The following is a 17,708-nucleotide window of genomic DNA, read 5'->3' as shown; positions in this document are numbered from 1 at the left end:
CCAGTTAGGTACGAATTAAACCATCTGTGCACTGTCCGACTCATGCCACAATACTTGAGCTTGTCTAGCAGAATTTCATGATTTACACAATCAAAAGCCTTTGAGAGATCACAAAAAATCCCAATGGGAGGTGTTCGGTTATTCAGATCATTCAAAATTTGACTGGTGAAAGCATATATGGCATTTTCTGTTGAAAAACCATTCTGGAAACCAAACTGACATTTTGTTAGTATTTCATTTTTACAGATATGTGAAGCTACTCTTGAATACATTACTTTCTCAAAAATTTTGGATAAAGCTGTTAGAAGGGAGATTTGACGGTAATTGTTGACATCAGATCTATCCCCCTTTTTATGCAAAGGTATAACAATAGCATATTTCAGTCTATCAGGGAAAATGCCCTGTTCCAGAGAGCTATTACACAGGTGGCTGAGAATCTTACTTATCTGTTGAGAACAAGCTTTTAGTATTTTGCTGGAAATGCCATCAATTCCATGTGAGTTTTTGCTTTTAAGCAAGTTTATTATTTTCCTAATTTCAGAGGGAGAAGTGGGTCAGATTTCAATTGTATCAGATTGCATAGGTATGGCCTCTTCCATTAACAGCCTAGCATCTTCTAATGAACACCTGGATCCTACTATATCCACAACATTTAGAAAATGATTATTAAAAATATTTTCAACTTCTGACTTTTTGTTTGTAAAGTTTTCATTCAATTTGATGGTAATACTGTCTTCCTCTGCTCTTGGTTGACCTGTTTCTCTTTTAATAATATTCCAAATTGTTTTAATTTTATTATCAGAGTTGCTGATTTCAGACATGATACACATACTCCTGGATTTTTTAATAACTTTTCTTAATATAACACAGTAGTTTTTATAATTTTTGATAGTTTCTGGGTCACTACTCTTTCTTGCTGTCAGATACATTTCCCTTTTCCGGTTACAAGATATTTTTATACCCTTAGTAAGCCATGGTTTGTTACAAGGTTTCTTACGAGTATAAGTAACTATTTTCTTGGGGAAGCAGTTTTCAAATGCATTTACAAAAATGTCATGAAATAAATTATATTTTAAATTGGCATCACGTTCACGGTACACCTCATCCCAGTCTAACTGCTGTAGGGTTTCCCTGAAATTTGCAATTGTTAAATCGTTGACTGAACGTACTACTTTGGAGGACTGTTTAGTATTGCTGAATGGAGCTATGTCATATATTGTAACCAGCTGTGCACCATGATCAGAAAGACCATTCTCAACAGGCTGAGCATTTATCTGGTTAAACTTATCTTGGTCTATAAAGAAGTTATCTATCAGTGAGCTGCTATCCTTTACCACCCGAGTAGGAAAATCAATAACGGGTGTCAAATTGAAAGAACCAAGTAATACTTCAAGGTCATTTTTCCTATTACCCTCTTTCAGAGAATCTACATTGAAGTCCCCACAAATAATAATTTGCTTCCCCCTGTCTGACAGATAGCACAACAAGGAGTCCAAATTTTTCAGAAATAGATGAAAATTTCCTGATGGGGACCTATATACAGTTACAATTATAAATGTGTCTTTATTTAAGTTAAGCTCACAGGCACATGCTTCTATATGTTTCTCTACACAAAACTTTTTTGTTTCTATACTTTTTGCACAATGATAACTTTTGACATATATGGCAACTCCTCCTTTCTCCATATTTTCTCTCATTACATGTGCAGAGAGCTTATAACCACTTACATTTACCTTATCCATATCAGTAACAATGTGATGCTCAGACAGGCATAGTATATCTATTTCATTCTCAGCTTCTAAATCTTCTAAACAAACCAGAAGCTCATCTACTTTATTCTTTAAACTCCCAATATTTTGATGAAATATACTTACATAATTTTTAATTATACTTTTATGAGAACCTTTCCTTATTCTAACATTTGCAGTACTCTCCTGTCTGAGTTTCTCATTGTGCTTAGGCCTAGTTCCTATACCAGTGGTCACATGGTGTTCAGAGAGGCAGATTATGTCAACTGGGTTGGGTGACTTTAATTCATCAATGGAATTACCTAGGACTGGGATACAACTTGGTGGAGATAAAATTTCTGGTGATTGGTGAAAATTTATAATTGATAGCTGTGATTGGTGATCCAATGCGCTAGAATTGTGCTGTTTAATTTCTTTCCTAAACTGAAGATTTGTTTCAATCCTGACCTCTCGTAGAACTTGACATCTTTCTGTCTTACCTATCCTAAAAAAGGTGCTGCTCCAACACCTGTAACCACTGGTATTTTACCATTCATGGCAGTGCCTCCCCCCCTTAAATTTCCTGCTATTACCCCAGCCAGTTTCCCCTTCCCTTTCCTGTTGAGATGTAGGCTGTGCCTGGTATAGTCCCACCTACTGAGATAATCAACAGGAACCACACCAATATGAGCCCCCGCACCCGATCCAAGCAGCGTTCCAACTCCAAATTAACTCTCCCAACAGAAGAGTTCAAATGAGGCCGGTCATGGCGTCTCAGGACAGATACACTATACCCGCGTCGTTTTGTATTGGCTGGTTCGCTTCTCGTGACACCTAGTGGTCAATTCCACATTACACAGGGGTGTTCGGATACTTTTGATTAGATACTGTAGATTTCTTTATAAGTAAACATCCAGTGGTACTTTGTACATCTATAAATACCTACGCCATTACTACAATATCACTATCTTCACTGCAAAATACAGCCGCCCTCATGATTTGCCGAATCATTACCCCAATCTTTCGATAACAATGATAATTCACGTCGCAATGCGGCTACGTGTCGCGGCTGGAGATACTGCTATCCTGTGCGCTACTTAGCAATTCGAGCATTCAAAATTCTCTACGTTTCCGAATAAAAACACCGCCAACGTAGAGTGCTAATGATCTTTTACACAGGTCGTTCCAATTTTTAAGAATGGTAGCTGGACAGATTCTTAGATCTACAGGCTATTTGACGTCAGTTGGTTACAGAGTGAAGGCACGTGTTTATGCTCGTTGATCCATGGCAAAAATTCAAGAGCATTGTAGAACAAATCGTACTTTGATGTGTGTCGCACAAGACATTGATAACAGGGAAAGACCTGTTATGGTTCAATAAGAAAATTACTTTAAAAGCATAGCGAGAAGTAGTGAATTAGTGTCAGTTCAAAGACGAGGTGACAATGTAACCAGATAACCCACACACACCTCTAGGGCAACTGTGTGTGATAAATTCAAGGTCGCACATCATCATACTTGTCAAGGTCACCTATCATGACATGTGTCAAGGTCTCACTATGACATGTGTCAGGATCATTCCTTCCCCAACTTCCCCTCTCCCACATCTCTAGATAAAATGTGTGGCTTAAGAATGGCTGGAAATTCTTCCTATTGGCTGGGGAAATGAGGTCAACCAGATCTATTCACCTCCTTTCCTGACCCTTTTCTCTCTAGGACAATTGTCTAAGTCTCGTCAGCCGTGTTTCGTTCGATGTAGTTGAAGGACCAGCATCATGAAACGTATGCACTTTTCTTTGTAAATATGCATAACAAAGGAATGTACATATGATGACAAAATAATTTTTGTTTTATTCAAAACAAAAATATATATTTATCTTTGGCGACAATTTCTTTTGTACAGTATATACACGGCGAGTCAGGAGAAAAAATACATGCGTTGAGGAGTGATAAAATTAGTGAGTGTGAACAAAAAGTTTCATGTGGATGTATGTTCTGTTCCGAATTGTTTCCGAGTTACAATACATTTAATGTACATTGTTATTTGTTTTTTTTTTATTTTCAAACATCGTTATTGTTTACAAAATGGTTCAAATGGCACTATGCGACTTAAATTCTGAGGTCCTCAGTCGCCTAGAGCTTAGAACTAATTAAACCTAACTACCCTAAGGACATCACACACATCCATGCCCGAGGCAGGATTCGAACCTGCGACCGTAGCGGTCGCTCTGTTCCAGACTGTAGCGCCTAGAACCGCACGGCCACTCCGGCAGGCCTATTGTTTACAATGTACCACAGAAGAGTACAGAAATTTAATAGGAACAGTTTGATACAGGACGCTTGTGGTCTATCAAATCTGGAAACTACCACGAACTAGCCTATGAAAACTACCTGAGCTACGCGGATGCACATCGCGCGAGATTTTTTATATCTCCCGCTCCGCCGCTCTCTTCGCGCTATCTGTTGGACCTAGAGAAAAAGTGAAGAGGATCGTTCTTGTATTACAGTAATTTGAATCTGTACCGCAACACATTTTTGCTGGAGAGTTTGATTTTCGAGTTATTCAACGAACAAATGTGATATTGCATGTGTTCTGTCTCAGAAACCATTCTGAGTAGGGCGTATGTCGATATGAAGTTTTTTGTTTAAAATCACTACTATTCACCCCTAAAAGCATGTACCTTTCCTCCTGAGTCACCCTGTGCACGTTTCTTTTTGCTAGCAAGATTTTTTTTAATAGTCCAGAGATACATTTTCCTTTTTTATACTAATAATAAAGACTAGTAGCATTAGAATAAAACTAATACATACACTAAAAAGAGATCTAAATATAGTACATTTCTCATGGCGGTATGTTACAGTTCTAAGTCGAAACAACAGAGACAGATAGAGAGAGAGAGAGAGAGAGACAGAGAGGCAGAGAGGGAGACAGAGAGAGACAGAGAGATACAGAGAGTGAGGGACAGACAGAGAGAGGGAGACACACACACACACACACACACACACACACAGAGAGAGAGAGAGAGAGAGAGAGAGAGAAAGAAAGAGGGAGAGAGAGAGAGAGAGAGAGAGTGAGAGAGAGAGAGAGAGAGAGAGAGAGAGAGGGAAGGAGGGAGAGAGACTTTTTTTAACTACAGTTATCATTTCTTGCAGTGTCATTTTTTGACGATACAGACCTTTCTTTTACATAGGAAACGAATAAAATATAGCGCTAATAATACGGACTGGGACGACTACCAGCAACAAAAAAAGCAAACAACACGCACGCACAAACACACACACACACACACACACACACACAGTTTGCTACCAACTTAGACACACATCCAATACATACAAACGTCATGAGAGCCTCCTAATATCGTGTTGGACCTCCTGTGCAGCAACTCGACGTGGCATAGAATCAACAAGGCGTTGGAATCGCCCTGCAGAAATATTGGGCCACGCTGTTTCTACAGCCGTCCATAATTGCTGAAGTGTTGCCGGTGCAGGGTTTTGTGCACGAACTGACCTCGCGATTATGTCCCATGAATGTTCGATGGAATTCATTTCGGGCAATCTGGATGACCAAGTCATTCGCTCGAGTTGCCCAGAATATTATTCAAACCAATCGCGAACAATTGTGTCCTGATGATATAGCGCATTGTCATCCATAAGAATTCCACAGTTGTTTGGGAGCATGAAGTCCATGAATAACCATTTCTAGTCAGTGATTGATTCAGCTGGATCAGAGGGCCTACTCCATTCCATGTAAACATGGTCCACATCATTATGAAGCCACCACTGGTTTGCACACTGCCTTGTTGATAACTTATGGGGTCTGCACCACAGTCGAATTCTACCAGCAGCTGTTAACAGCTGAACTCGGGACTCATCTGACTAGGCTACGGTTTTCCAGTCGTTTAGGATTCAACCGATATGGCCATAAGCCCAGCAGATGAGCTGCAGACGATGTCGTGCAGTTAGCAAAGACACTCATGGCAGCCCTCTGCTGCCCTTTAACGCCAAATTTCGCTCACTGTCGTAACGGATAAGTTCGACATACGTCAACATTGATTTCTGCAATTATTTCACGCAGTGTTTCTTGCCTGTTAGCATTTACAACTCTACTCCAAGGCAGCTGCTAACGGTCGTTAAGTGAAGGCCATTGGCCATTGTGTTGTCCACGGTGAGAGGTATTCTCGGCATAGTCTTGACACTGTGGATCAGGGAATGTTGTATTTACTAATGATTACCGAAAGGGAATGTCCTCTGCCTCTAACTGCCATTGAACGTGAATTCCCCGCTATGCGGGCATAATCCCGTTGAAAACCATTTCATGTGATTCACGTGAATATAGATGACTGCTCTGCCAATGCATTGCCCTTTTATACCTGGTGAACATGATATTACTGTCATCTGTACATGTGTGTATTGCTACCCCATGACTTTTGTCACTTCAGTGTATACACGCGCATCATAATCATCATTAGTGATCTGCCAAAAGGCAGGTTTTCAGATGGTAGTTCTCCAGGCTGTCCAGTCTTCTGCCATCCTCTTCAGGTCCGCATAATTACCTATTCCCTTTATGTTGTCTATCATCTTGTATCTCCTTCTTCCTCTCAGTCCTCTCCTACAAACCAATCCTTCCAAAGCATCTGATAGCAAGCAATCCCTTCTCAATGAATGTCCCAACCAGTACTTTTTCCTTTCTCTTATAACCTTCAGCAGACATCGTCTCTCACCACCCTTTGCAATACTCTTTCAGTACTCATTCTTTCCATCCAGCTTGTCCTCTCCATTCTCCTCCACATCCGCATCTCAAATGCTTCTAACCTTTTTTCACCCTCCTCAGCAGCCATGTTTTTGTTCCATATAGTGCCACAATCCAGACAAAACATTTGCCAAGTCTTTTCCTTAGACCTTCATCTAATTTGCCACATAACAGTCTCCTCTTTCTGTTGAGTGCCTCCTTCGCTATGGCAATTCGAGTTTTCACCTTCTGGTGACATCTTAAGTCTTCAGTTATTGTGCTCCCAAGATATTTAAATGCACTTACTTGGCTAATGGTAGCTTGTCCTATTTTAATATTGAACAGCCTGCTTCTTGTACTGATGACCATATTAGTTGTTTTTGCTGTGTTTGCCGGCCGCGGTGGCCGAGCGGTTCTAGGCGCTTCAGTCCGGAACCGCGCGACTGCTACGGTCGCAGGTTCGAATCCCGCCTCGGGCATGGAAGTGTGTGATGTCCTTAGGTTAGTTAGGTTTAAGTAGTTCTAAGTTCTAGGGGACTGATGACCTCAGATGTTAAGTCCCATAGTGCTCAGAGCCATTTGAACCATTTTTTTGCTGTGTTTATTTACATCCCATATTCCACACAAGTTTCATTCAGATCTTTCGGCATGTTATTCACTGTGCGCTCACTTTCTGCCACTAATACCATCTCATCAGCAAATTTTATACATTCTATTCTCTTACCACCAACAAATATTCCTCTTTTCTCATCTAAGCCCTTCGCAATAATCTCTTCAAGGTATGCATTAAACAACAGTGAGGAACGGCAACAACCTTGTCTAACACCTCGTCCAGTGCTGCTTCCTTCTGACATTTCATTTCCAAACCTTATCCTTACTTTCTGGTGTAAATATAGATTCTGTATCAGTCGTCTCTCTTTCCATTCTACTCCTTTCTTCTTCAAAATATCCATCAGCTTGTTCCACTGAACTCTGTCAAAAGCCTTTTTTAAATCTATAAAAACAGCAACGATTTCTCTACCTTTTTCGATATATCTTTCCCCTATAGTTCTTAACAATCCAATAGCATCTCATGTTCCTTTTCCTCTTCTAAATCCAAACTACTCTTCTGCAATCCCTCTATCCAGCTTGCCATGTAACCTTTTATTCAACGCTCTCAGCAACACTTTAGCTGCATGAGAAATTAGACTGATGGTCCTATGCTTTTCACATTTTTTAGTGTTTCTTTTTTTCTGTTGGTATCATAACTGTTGCAAGGCAGAAAAATGATTCAAATGGCTCTGAGCACTATGGGACTTAACATCTGAGGTCATCAGTCCCCTAGAACTTAGAACTACTTAAATCTACCTAACCTAAGGACATCACACACATCCATGCCCGAGGCAGGATTCGAACCTGCGACCGTAGCGTTCGCGTGGTTCCAGACTGAAGCGCCTAGAACCGCTCGGCCACGCCGGCTAGCGTTGTAAGGAAGTCCTCAGGCAATTCCCCTTTGTCATATATCTGATTACGAGGTAGGCTATTTCTTTTCTAGCCTTGTCTCCCAGATTCTTCAACAGTTCTGCTGGCAAATTATCAATTCCACATTCCTTCCTATTCTTCATCGCCTTCAGCGCCTTTTCTACTTCTGTTTCCATGATGGTGAATCTCTTTCCATCTTCCGGCACATCAACCTTAATTCAGCATTTTCTTGCCATCTGTTCAAAACCTCCTGTGGTTCTTCTGCTAGAGTACCATCCGCTCTTTCTGTTTCCATGTTATTTCTCTCTCTTTCACGTCCAAAAACTGGCTCCTTAGCCAGTCTATACATCATTTCATACTTTCCCCTCCTGCTCTATTTTCTCTATTACATCACATTTCTGTTTCATCCATTTTTCCCTTGCTTCTTCAGTTTTTCTTCTTAATTCATTATTCAGTTTCTTGTACCTCATTTTGCCTTCTTCAGTTTCTACATTTTTCCACCTTCTCCACTTTCCATCTATTTCATCATGTTTTCTGTTATCCATTCTTTCCTGATACTTTGGGATACTCTAATTCCTGTTACTTCTTTGGCAGAGTCCATGAGTCCTTCCCCCATTTTTATTCATTTGTCATTAACACTTTCATCAACACTACCTCTTTCCCATTTTTCTATAAATCTGCTTTCCAAATATGATGCCTTTCCTACCTCTTTGAGCCTTTCTGCGTTTAGTCTTTCTTTTGCTTCACCTCTCCAGACTTTTATCAACTTCACTTTTATTTTTCCCAATACTAGGTTGTGGTCTGAATTTATATCCGCCCCTGGATAAGCTCTGGCATTCTTCAAACAGTTCCTAAACCTTCTTTGTATCAGGATGTAGTCCAGTTGATATCTTTCCCTATTCAAATTTGATATCCATGTGTAATGTCTCCTTTTGTGGTGTTCAAATAATGTGTTACCCACTGCTAATGAATTTTCTTCACAGAAACTAATTAGTCGTTCACCTCTCTCATTTCTTATTTCTAATCCAAATTTTCCTACTGTGACTTCATCTCTTCCTTCACTCACCACTACATTCCAGTCCCCCATTATGATAATGCAGGCATTTCTATTTTCTTTCTCGATGGGTTCTTGTATTTTCTCATAATATTCACCCACTTCCTCATCTCTATGCTGGCTGGTTGGCATATATACCTGTATTAACACCAAATCCTTTGAACTACCCTGCAGTCGTATCATCATCATTCTTCCATCAATATATTGTACTTTCATTACCTTATTTTTCAGCTTTTGCCCATTCTTTCCCCACCTCATTTCACAGAGACCAAGGGCATCTAATCTGTTCCTTTTCGTCTTCTGTTTTGCGTTCTCTAGCTTTTCTGCTTGCAGTAGTGTGGTCGCATCCTATGTTCCAATCGTTATCTTTCCTTCCTTCATTGTCCCGTACTCTTTTTGTACCCAAAGGGAAAGGGTGCCTCTTCCGCCAGCTTCACCATTCCGAAAGAACCTTTCTCCGCTGTCGCTGCGCTTGAGGTCCTATGCATATAGCAGGAAATAACACGACACACATATGGTGTGCAACTGGTGCATACACAAATGCATATATCCACCTGTTTACGCAACGACAAACGGTTCATTCTGTTTAGCATGCACACCTGCATTTTCACTACTCACAAATAAGTACATCCACTCTTTCTCTCCATCACCTCAGTCAGTAGTGTGAGCATGGATGGATCTCGATCCCATCCTCACAAATGAACCATTTTTCACTTACAGTACAATGTGCACCACATGGTCTCACTATAGAATCCTTTCTAGGTGCAGCAAGTGTGGACGAGGTGGTGGAGTATCGCCAGCACCACCAAGCAGGCACTTTTTGTAATCATCAATTGTGGGAGCCATTGACACCACAATACGAGCTCCTGTCACCCGTCTGTGGGTGGCACCCTTTAATGTACGATATGTGTACAGTTTTGACATAAGGGACACAGTCTGCCACTCACTCGCCCCATCTTGCATTAGGCCAATAGCCTTATATCTCTGAGGTGACGGCCAGTGCCATGGTGAGAACAATGGTGCAGGCCATGGTGATTGCGACAGTGGAGGAGTTGCTCTAGCCCCAGAAAACAAAACAGCATATGATAATTACTGTATGCAAACTTAGATGATTAACGCTTTTTTACGGGTAACAGTGCTTACGAATTCTTCCATAGGCAATTGCATTTATTCCCCATGAGGTCTGGGTCGAGAATGGTGCTGGAACAATGTTTTCACGTTCAACATCGTTAGCTGCACCCTCAGTGCATTCTGACCTCTCAGCGAGAACGCTGTTTTCCAAACGCTGTTTTCCAAATCACCTAGAAACAGAAACAATTTTTCATAAGCGTTGAATGCAAGTGTAAATTATTGACACATTTATATTAATTAACTCATACTTCCAGCTGAGGTCCCTGAAATTGACGTCTTTTGCCTGAGCTAAAACATAAGACGATAATGGCATATAAGGATTGATTGCGAATGTCTGCCTGCTTAGTTCGGTGGTAACGTGTTCGCCTCCCAAGCAAGAGAGCCCGGGTTCGATTCCCGGCCAAGTTGGAGATTTTCTCCGCTCTGGGATTGGGTGTTGTGTAGTCCTCATCATCATTTCATCCTCATCAGTGGCGCACAAGTCGCACAGTGTGGCGTGTACTGAAATAAGACTTGGCGGCCGAACTTCCACAGATGGTGCCTTCCGAGCAATGGGGCCATACCCTCATTTCATTTTTTCATTAATTGCAAATATATATACATGAGTATGTAGAGGATCACACTTCTTCGCTTCTTACATTGATCTACAGTCAGCTGACTGGGCTCATTCATACACACCTTTGTAATACCAAGGGGGTTCATAAAGCTTAGGAAAATAAACATAGGTATCAACTGTAGGGTGATCCATTGATCGTGACCGGGCCAAATATCAAACGAAATAAGCATCAAACGAAAAAGCTACAAAGAATGAAACTCGTCTAGCTTGAAGGGGGAAACCAGATGGCGCTATGGTTGACCCGCTAGATGGCGTTGCTATAGGCCAAACGGATATCAACTGCGTTTCTTTAAATAGGAACCCCCATTTTGATTACATATTCGTGTAGTACGTAAAGAAATATGAATGTTTCAGTTGGACTACTTTTTTCCCTTTGTGATAGATGGTGCTGTAATAGTCACAAACGTATAAGTACGTGGTATTACGTAACATTCTGCCAGTGGGGACGGTATTTGCTTCGTGACACATTACCCGAGTTAAAATGAACCGTTTACCAATTGCGGAAAAGGTCGATATCGTGTTATGTATGGCTATTGTGATCTAAATGCCCAAAGGGCGTGTGCTATGTATGCTGCTCGGTATCCTGGACGACATCATCCAAGTGTCCGGACCGTTCGCCTTATAGTTACGTTATTTAAGGAAACAGGAAGTGTTCAGCCACATGTGAAACGTCAACCACAACCTGCAACAAATGATGATGACCAAGTAGGTGCTTTAGCTGCTGTCGCGGCTAATCCGCACATCAGTAGCAGACAAATTGCGCGAGAATCGGGAATCTCAAAAACGTCGGTGTTGAGAATGCTACATCAACATCGATTGCACCCTTACCACATTTCTATGCACCAGGAATTGCATGGCGACGACTTTGAACGTCGTGTACAGTTCTGCCACTGGGCACAAGAGAAATTACGGGACGATGACAGATTTTTTGCAGGCGTTCTATTTAGCGACGAAGCGTCATTCACCAACAGCGGTAACGTAGACTGGGATAATATGCACTATTGGGCAACGGAAAATCCGCGCTGGCTGCGACAACTGGAACTTCAGCGACCTTGGTGGGTTAACGTATGGTGCGGCATTATGGGAGGAAGGGTAATTGGCCCCCATTTTATTGATGGCAATCTAAATGGTGCAGTGTATGCTGATTTCCTACGTAATGTTCTACCGATGTTACTACAAGATGTTTCACTGCATGACAGAATGGCGATGTACTTCCAGCCAAAACCAGCTACAATACATCAGACCACAGCACAGAAACCAAGACAGCGGCAGTCTTAGGCCAAGTATTTCAGCGGTACCCTAATACGAATTATTTACAAACTTCATAAATGGAAAGTAGATTCTAAATTGCGTAAGAAATGTCGTATTGTTATGTATTTTTCTATATTCAAACTTAAATAAAAAGTTATCACTAAAGTCACAAATTACGTAATAAGTACTATGACTGCCGTGGAGACACTATGCAATGGAATCTACTATTGTCGCTGATAGCACACGTTGTTGAGATACCTGCCTTACCTCCGAGCAAATGGACTCGCCCGCCCCACGTCACCGGCGTGCGCACAATCCAGGGCAACACTGTCACTAGAGTCACTTGTGAGCGAGCGGTCTAACGTAACGGTGTCACTATGTTAGGAACAATGGAGATGGATCCAAGGTTGAATGTGCCAGAGGTCGTACAGCACGACAGTGTCATCAAGGTCTTCAAGAGGCGTGCGGGGAATCGGCGTTGCCGTTCAGAACAGTGGCACTTTGGGTAAAAGCCTTCAACGAAGGTCGGCAAACTGTGGCAGGCATGCATCGGGCAGGTCGTCCTAGCGTCTTGTAGACCGCTCCAATCGCACCATCAACAGAACAGGCTCTGCTAACGATATACTACGCTTTCCACATAGCTGGCAACGGGCTCTACACAACGCTGGCGACTACTCTGAAGGGCAGTAACAGGTGCAAACATGTAACTCTTTCGTATCGGTTATGAATAAATAGTTGCCACTATTTAAATTCCAACCCTTGCATATAGTTCCAGTGGTGTGGGGGAAAAGTGAATACATCTAAATCCTGTGTTTTGGCGAATCAAATCTGACTAATACAGTTATTTTCCTCAATTTTACAAACCGATATTAAGAAAAGAGGTATTATACAGGGTGTTTCTGAAATTAAGGTATAAAAACGAGAAGGCTGGTAGAGTGGGTCATAATAAGCAACTGTCACGTAGCAACGCTTGTCCACATCACATTCCGCAACATTCAGCACTATTCATCATTTACCACCATCAGGTGCTGCAAGGTAGGCATACAACCCGCCATTCGAGTCGAAAATATTCCGGGACGGAGGGGGGGTGGGGGAAGGGGGGGGGAGGGACAATACCAAGGAGTTTTTTCCGGCATTTGCGGGGTATGAATGCGTTGTGTTTGGCAGTGAAAATGCCTGTTTGATACAATATATATCGCACGAAGGGCGGCACCTGCGCACACTGCAGAGTCTGGTTTGCCATGCGCCAGTATGTCAACAAAAGAGGACACTCTTGCGTTTGGTACTGTGTGGAGCGGATGGGAAATAGAGTGCTTCTTGTGGGAGGAAAGGCAAACATGCGCTATGGCTGTGAGGCAGCAGATGGAAATGCTCTCACATTGAGCAGTTTCCAAATGGCCAAGTGCCAGACCCATGCACATTCATCGCCATCTACAGATCCCTAAGAGAGATAGGTGCTTCTGAATTGAGCTGCCCACTGACAAGGTACCATAATGGTGTACGTGCATTTAAGGCCTACACTGAAACCCGATGCATTCACTTTGTTATACAGGTGCAAAAGACGGACAGATGTGGTTGACAGCACACAGTGTGTTGAAGAGGAGATTTTGGCTCTGCGGCCAAACATGTCCTCAACAAGCTTGTGGAGTTTTGTTTGAGAAATGGGTGTAAGCCATTCCACTGTCTGATATGTGTGGAATGAAGGCGATTTGTACCCTTACCGCCTACAGAGAGTTCAACTTCTTGATCCAGAAGATTTTCCACAGTGCATTGACTTCTGCCAGTGTTTTATGCAGAAGTGTGGCATTCAATCTGAATTCTCACGCTTTGTTCCTTATACAGATGAGCACCCTTTACAAGGGAAGATGTGTTAAACAGCCACAATCAACATGTGTGGGCATGGGGAACACTACCAGAGTTGTTGGAACATGTCCCACTCAACAACGACAACGCATGTGACACCAACATGATGGTGCGCCCTTCACTCATGCAGTACAAAAACTTCTGGATGGGACATTTGGTGAGAACTGGATAGGTTGCAGTGCACCGGTGGCATGGCCTGCACGTTGTCCCAACTTGAGTTTTTTGTCTGGGGATACCTCAAACAGTTTTTTATGAACCACGTATCGAGGCGGGTGAAGAGCTGATTGCGCAAATTATGGCAACGTCTGAGGCAATCCCCACTTTGCCAGGTGTACTTGAAAGCCTGCAACAATCACTCAGGCTATATTACATAGGGAAGTGCAAAATGGCTAAGCAGGGATGGCTAGAGGACAAATGTAAGGATGTAGAGGCCTATCTCACTAGGGGTAGGATAGATACCGCCTACAGGAAAATTAAAGAGACCTTTGGAGATAAGAGAACGACTTGTATGAATATCAAGAGCTCAGATGGAAACCTAGTTCTAAGCAAAGAAGGGAAAGCAGAAAGGTGGAAGGAGTATATAGAGGGTCTATACAAGGGCGATGTACTTGAGGACAATATTATGGAAATGGAAGAGGATGTAGATGAAGATGAAATGGGAGATATGATACTGCGTGAAGAGTTTGACAGAGCACTGAAAGACGTGAGTCGAAACAAGGCCCCCGGAGTAGACAATATTCCATTGGAACTACTGACGGCCGTGGGAGAGCCAGTCCTGACAAAACTCTACCATCTGGTGAGCAAGATGTATGAAACAGGCGAAATACCCTCAGACTTCAAGAAGAATATAATAATTCCAATCCCAAAGAAAGCAGGTGTTGACAGATGTGAAAATTACCGAACTATCAGCTTAATAAGTCACAGCTGCAAAATACTAACACGAATTCTTTACAGACGAATGGAAAAACTAGTAGAAGCCAACCTCGGGGAAGATCAGTTTGGATTCCGTAGAAACACTGGAACACGTGAGGCAATACTGACCTTACGACTTATCTTAGAAGAAAGATTAAGGAAAGGCAAACCTACGTTTCTAGCATTTGTAGATTTAGAGAAAGCTTTTGACAACGTTGACTGGAATACTCTCTTTCAAATTCTAAAGGTGGCAGGGGTAAAATACAGGGAGCGAAAGGCTATTTACAATTTGTACAGAAACCAGATGGCAGTTATAAGAGTCGAGGGACATGAAAGGGAAGCAGTGGTTGGGAAGGGAGTGAGACAGGGTTGTAGCCTCTCCCCGATGTTGTTCAATCTGTATATTGAGCAAGCAGTAAAGGAAACAAAAGAAAAATTCGGAGTAGGTATTAAAATTCATGGAGAAGAAATAAAAACTTTGAGGTTCGCTGATGACATTGTAATTCTGTCAGAGACAGCAAAGGACTTGGAAGAGCAGTTGAATGGAATGGACAGTGTCTTGAAAGGAGGATATAAGATGAACATCAACAAAAGCAAAACAAGGATAATGGAATGTAGTCTAATTAAGTCGGGTGATGCTGAGGGAATTAGATTAGGAAATGAGACACTTAAAGTAGTAAAGGAGTTTTGCTATTTGGGGAGCAAAATAACTGATGACGGTCGAAGTAGAGAGGATATAAAATGTAGGCTGGCAATGGCAAGGAAAGCGTTTCTGAAGAAGAGAAATTTGTTAACATCCAGTATTGATTTAAGTGTCAGGAAGTCATTTCTGAAAGTATTCGTATGGAGTGTAGCCATGTATGGAAGTGAAACATGGACGATAAATAGTTTGGACAAGAAGAGAATAGAAGCTTTCGAAATGTGGTGCTACAGAAGAATGCTAAAGATTAGATGGGTAGATCACATAACTAATGAGGAAGTATTGAATAGGATTGGGGAGAAGAGAAGTTTGTGGCACAACTTGACCAGAAGAAGGGATCGGTTGGTAGGACATGTTCTGAGGCATCAAGGGATCACCAATTTAGTATTGGAGGGCAGCGTGGAGGGTAAAAATCGTAGAGGGAGACCAAGAGATGAATACACTAAGCAGATTCAGAAGGATGTAGGTTGCAGTAGGTACTGGGAGATGAAAAAGCTTGCACAGGATAGAGTAGCATGGAGAGCTGCATCAAACCAGTCTCAGGACTGAAGACCACAACAACAACAACATATTACATAGCATGCATTCAAGCAGGAGGGCAAAATTTCGAGCAGTTTTTGTAATTGTTTGTACATAAAGGTAATGAAATGCCAGTCCTATCTTTCTTGTAACTAAATGTCAAATAAATTGAAAACGCTGCCCTGTAGACCTGTTACCATGTCACCTGGGATGGCAAGTTGTATGCCTGCCTTTCCAGCGGTGCATGACGCTGTTAAATGACGCCTAGCGACGAATTATAATCATGTGTGCATAGGTTACTATGTGAAAGTTGCTTGTTGCGACCCACTCTACCAGTCCTCTCATTTTTTTACGTTCATTTTAGAAACATCCTGTTTATTGACCTGGGTAAAGCAGCTTTTTTCCAGCAGCGTTTTCCTGATATGAAAACATGTATTGACTTTAGCAAATAACTCAAATCCATTTATAGTTTTTTTATAATCGCATGTAAATCATCAACATCGTATGAGAAAGGGGATATTTCCGCAACGTATGTTTCCAGTTTAACCCTAGGACTCACTCTGGGGTCATAGGTGACCCCAATCATCTTTACTATGGATAAAATAATATTTATATTTCTTATAAAAATCCAGAATTTTATGACTTTTACCACACAGTATTGTAGTTCTCTCACAAAAATTTTTAGAGAGCTTGACGCAACATTTAAATCAATAATTAACAAAAACTACTGTTGGGCTCAATTATGACCCCAGATAGATTATATGTAATATTCATAGAATGTATAGATTATCAACTATCAATCTCTTTCTTAGGTATTTTGAGTTAGTAACACTGAATTCAGGTGTTATTCAGGTGTTACTCAGAACTAACCTCAAACTGGAAGTTCGTTTGTACGTTCGTTGTACGTGTGTAGTTGCAGTGTCATTTCAGCATGGATGGAATACGTTTTGCTCCTGGCTATCGTGTAGAACAAGCTATGGAAGACTTATTTCGTAGCAGTAGTGATTCAGAAGGTAGTGACGCCGAAGATGATGGAACAGAGACACAAGTAGACCAAAGTGATGAAATTTGTTTACATGAATTAGAAGAAAATGATATTCTTGGTGAAAATGATGACAGTGGAGAAGATGAAAGTGCAGTACTGGTAAGCAGGGGTCGGGATATTGCATGGAGTACAAAAGAACCATCAATTCGCAGATTTCCAAACCGCAACATACAACGATTTTCAGCAGGTATTCCTAGTACAGTTAGTGTTAGCTCAGCTGTTGACTGTTTCAGACAGTTTATTACTAATGAATTGCTGGATATAATAGTTCAGTTCACAAATCAACGAGGAAATGAATTGAAAGTGTCGGGAAAATTAGTTGACTGGCGTGATACAGACAGATGCGAGCTTCCTTCATTTTTAGGCTTGTTGATTCTGTATGTCGTACAGAAGAGCCGGGGGAAACCTATTGACGAATTTTTGGGACTCTGAATATGGCACTGCTCTGTTCCGTGCTACTATGTCGAGGAGGCGATATCAGGACATTCTGCGTTCACTTCGTTTTGACGACCGCATCACAAGACTTGAAAGGAAAGAGAGGACTGTAAATAAGGGTGAAGCTGTACAGGAAATATTTGCTTTGTTTGCCGTGCAATGCCAAACATCATTTATACCTTCCAGCAACATTACTGTTGATGAACATCTTTGCGTATACAGAGGTCGGTGCAGTTTCAAGGTCTACATTACTTCAAAGCCA

At 41.6% G+C, this 17,708-nt stretch overlaps 1 protein-coding gene across 1 annotated transcript in view; it reads right to left on the bottom strand.

Annotated features, from left to right (window-relative positions):
- LOC124594602 (E3 ubiquitin-protein ligase TRIM37-like) overlaps positions 1 to 16,552 on the bottom strand; it is a 205,488-nt gene extending 188,936 nt beyond the window's left edge. Inside the window, exon 1 of the mRNA XM_047132978.1 lies at positions 16,526 to 16,552. Coding sequence (XP_046988934.1) covers positions 16,526 to 16,552 — 27 coding nt within the window. The remainder of the gene's footprint in view (positions 1 to 16,525) is intronic.
- Between the last annotated feature and the right edge of the window lie 1,156 nt (positions 16,553 to 17,708).

The sequence above is a fragment of the Schistocerca americana genome, chromosome 1, assembly GCF_021461395.2.
Source record: "Schistocerca americana isolate TAMUIC-IGC-003095 chromosome 1, iqSchAmer2.1, whole genome shotgun sequence".
Classification (NCBI taxonomy): Eukaryota; Metazoa; Arthropoda; class Insecta; order Orthoptera; family Acrididae; genus Schistocerca; species Schistocerca americana.
This window is presented reverse-complemented; position numbering and strand designations above follow the sequence as displayed.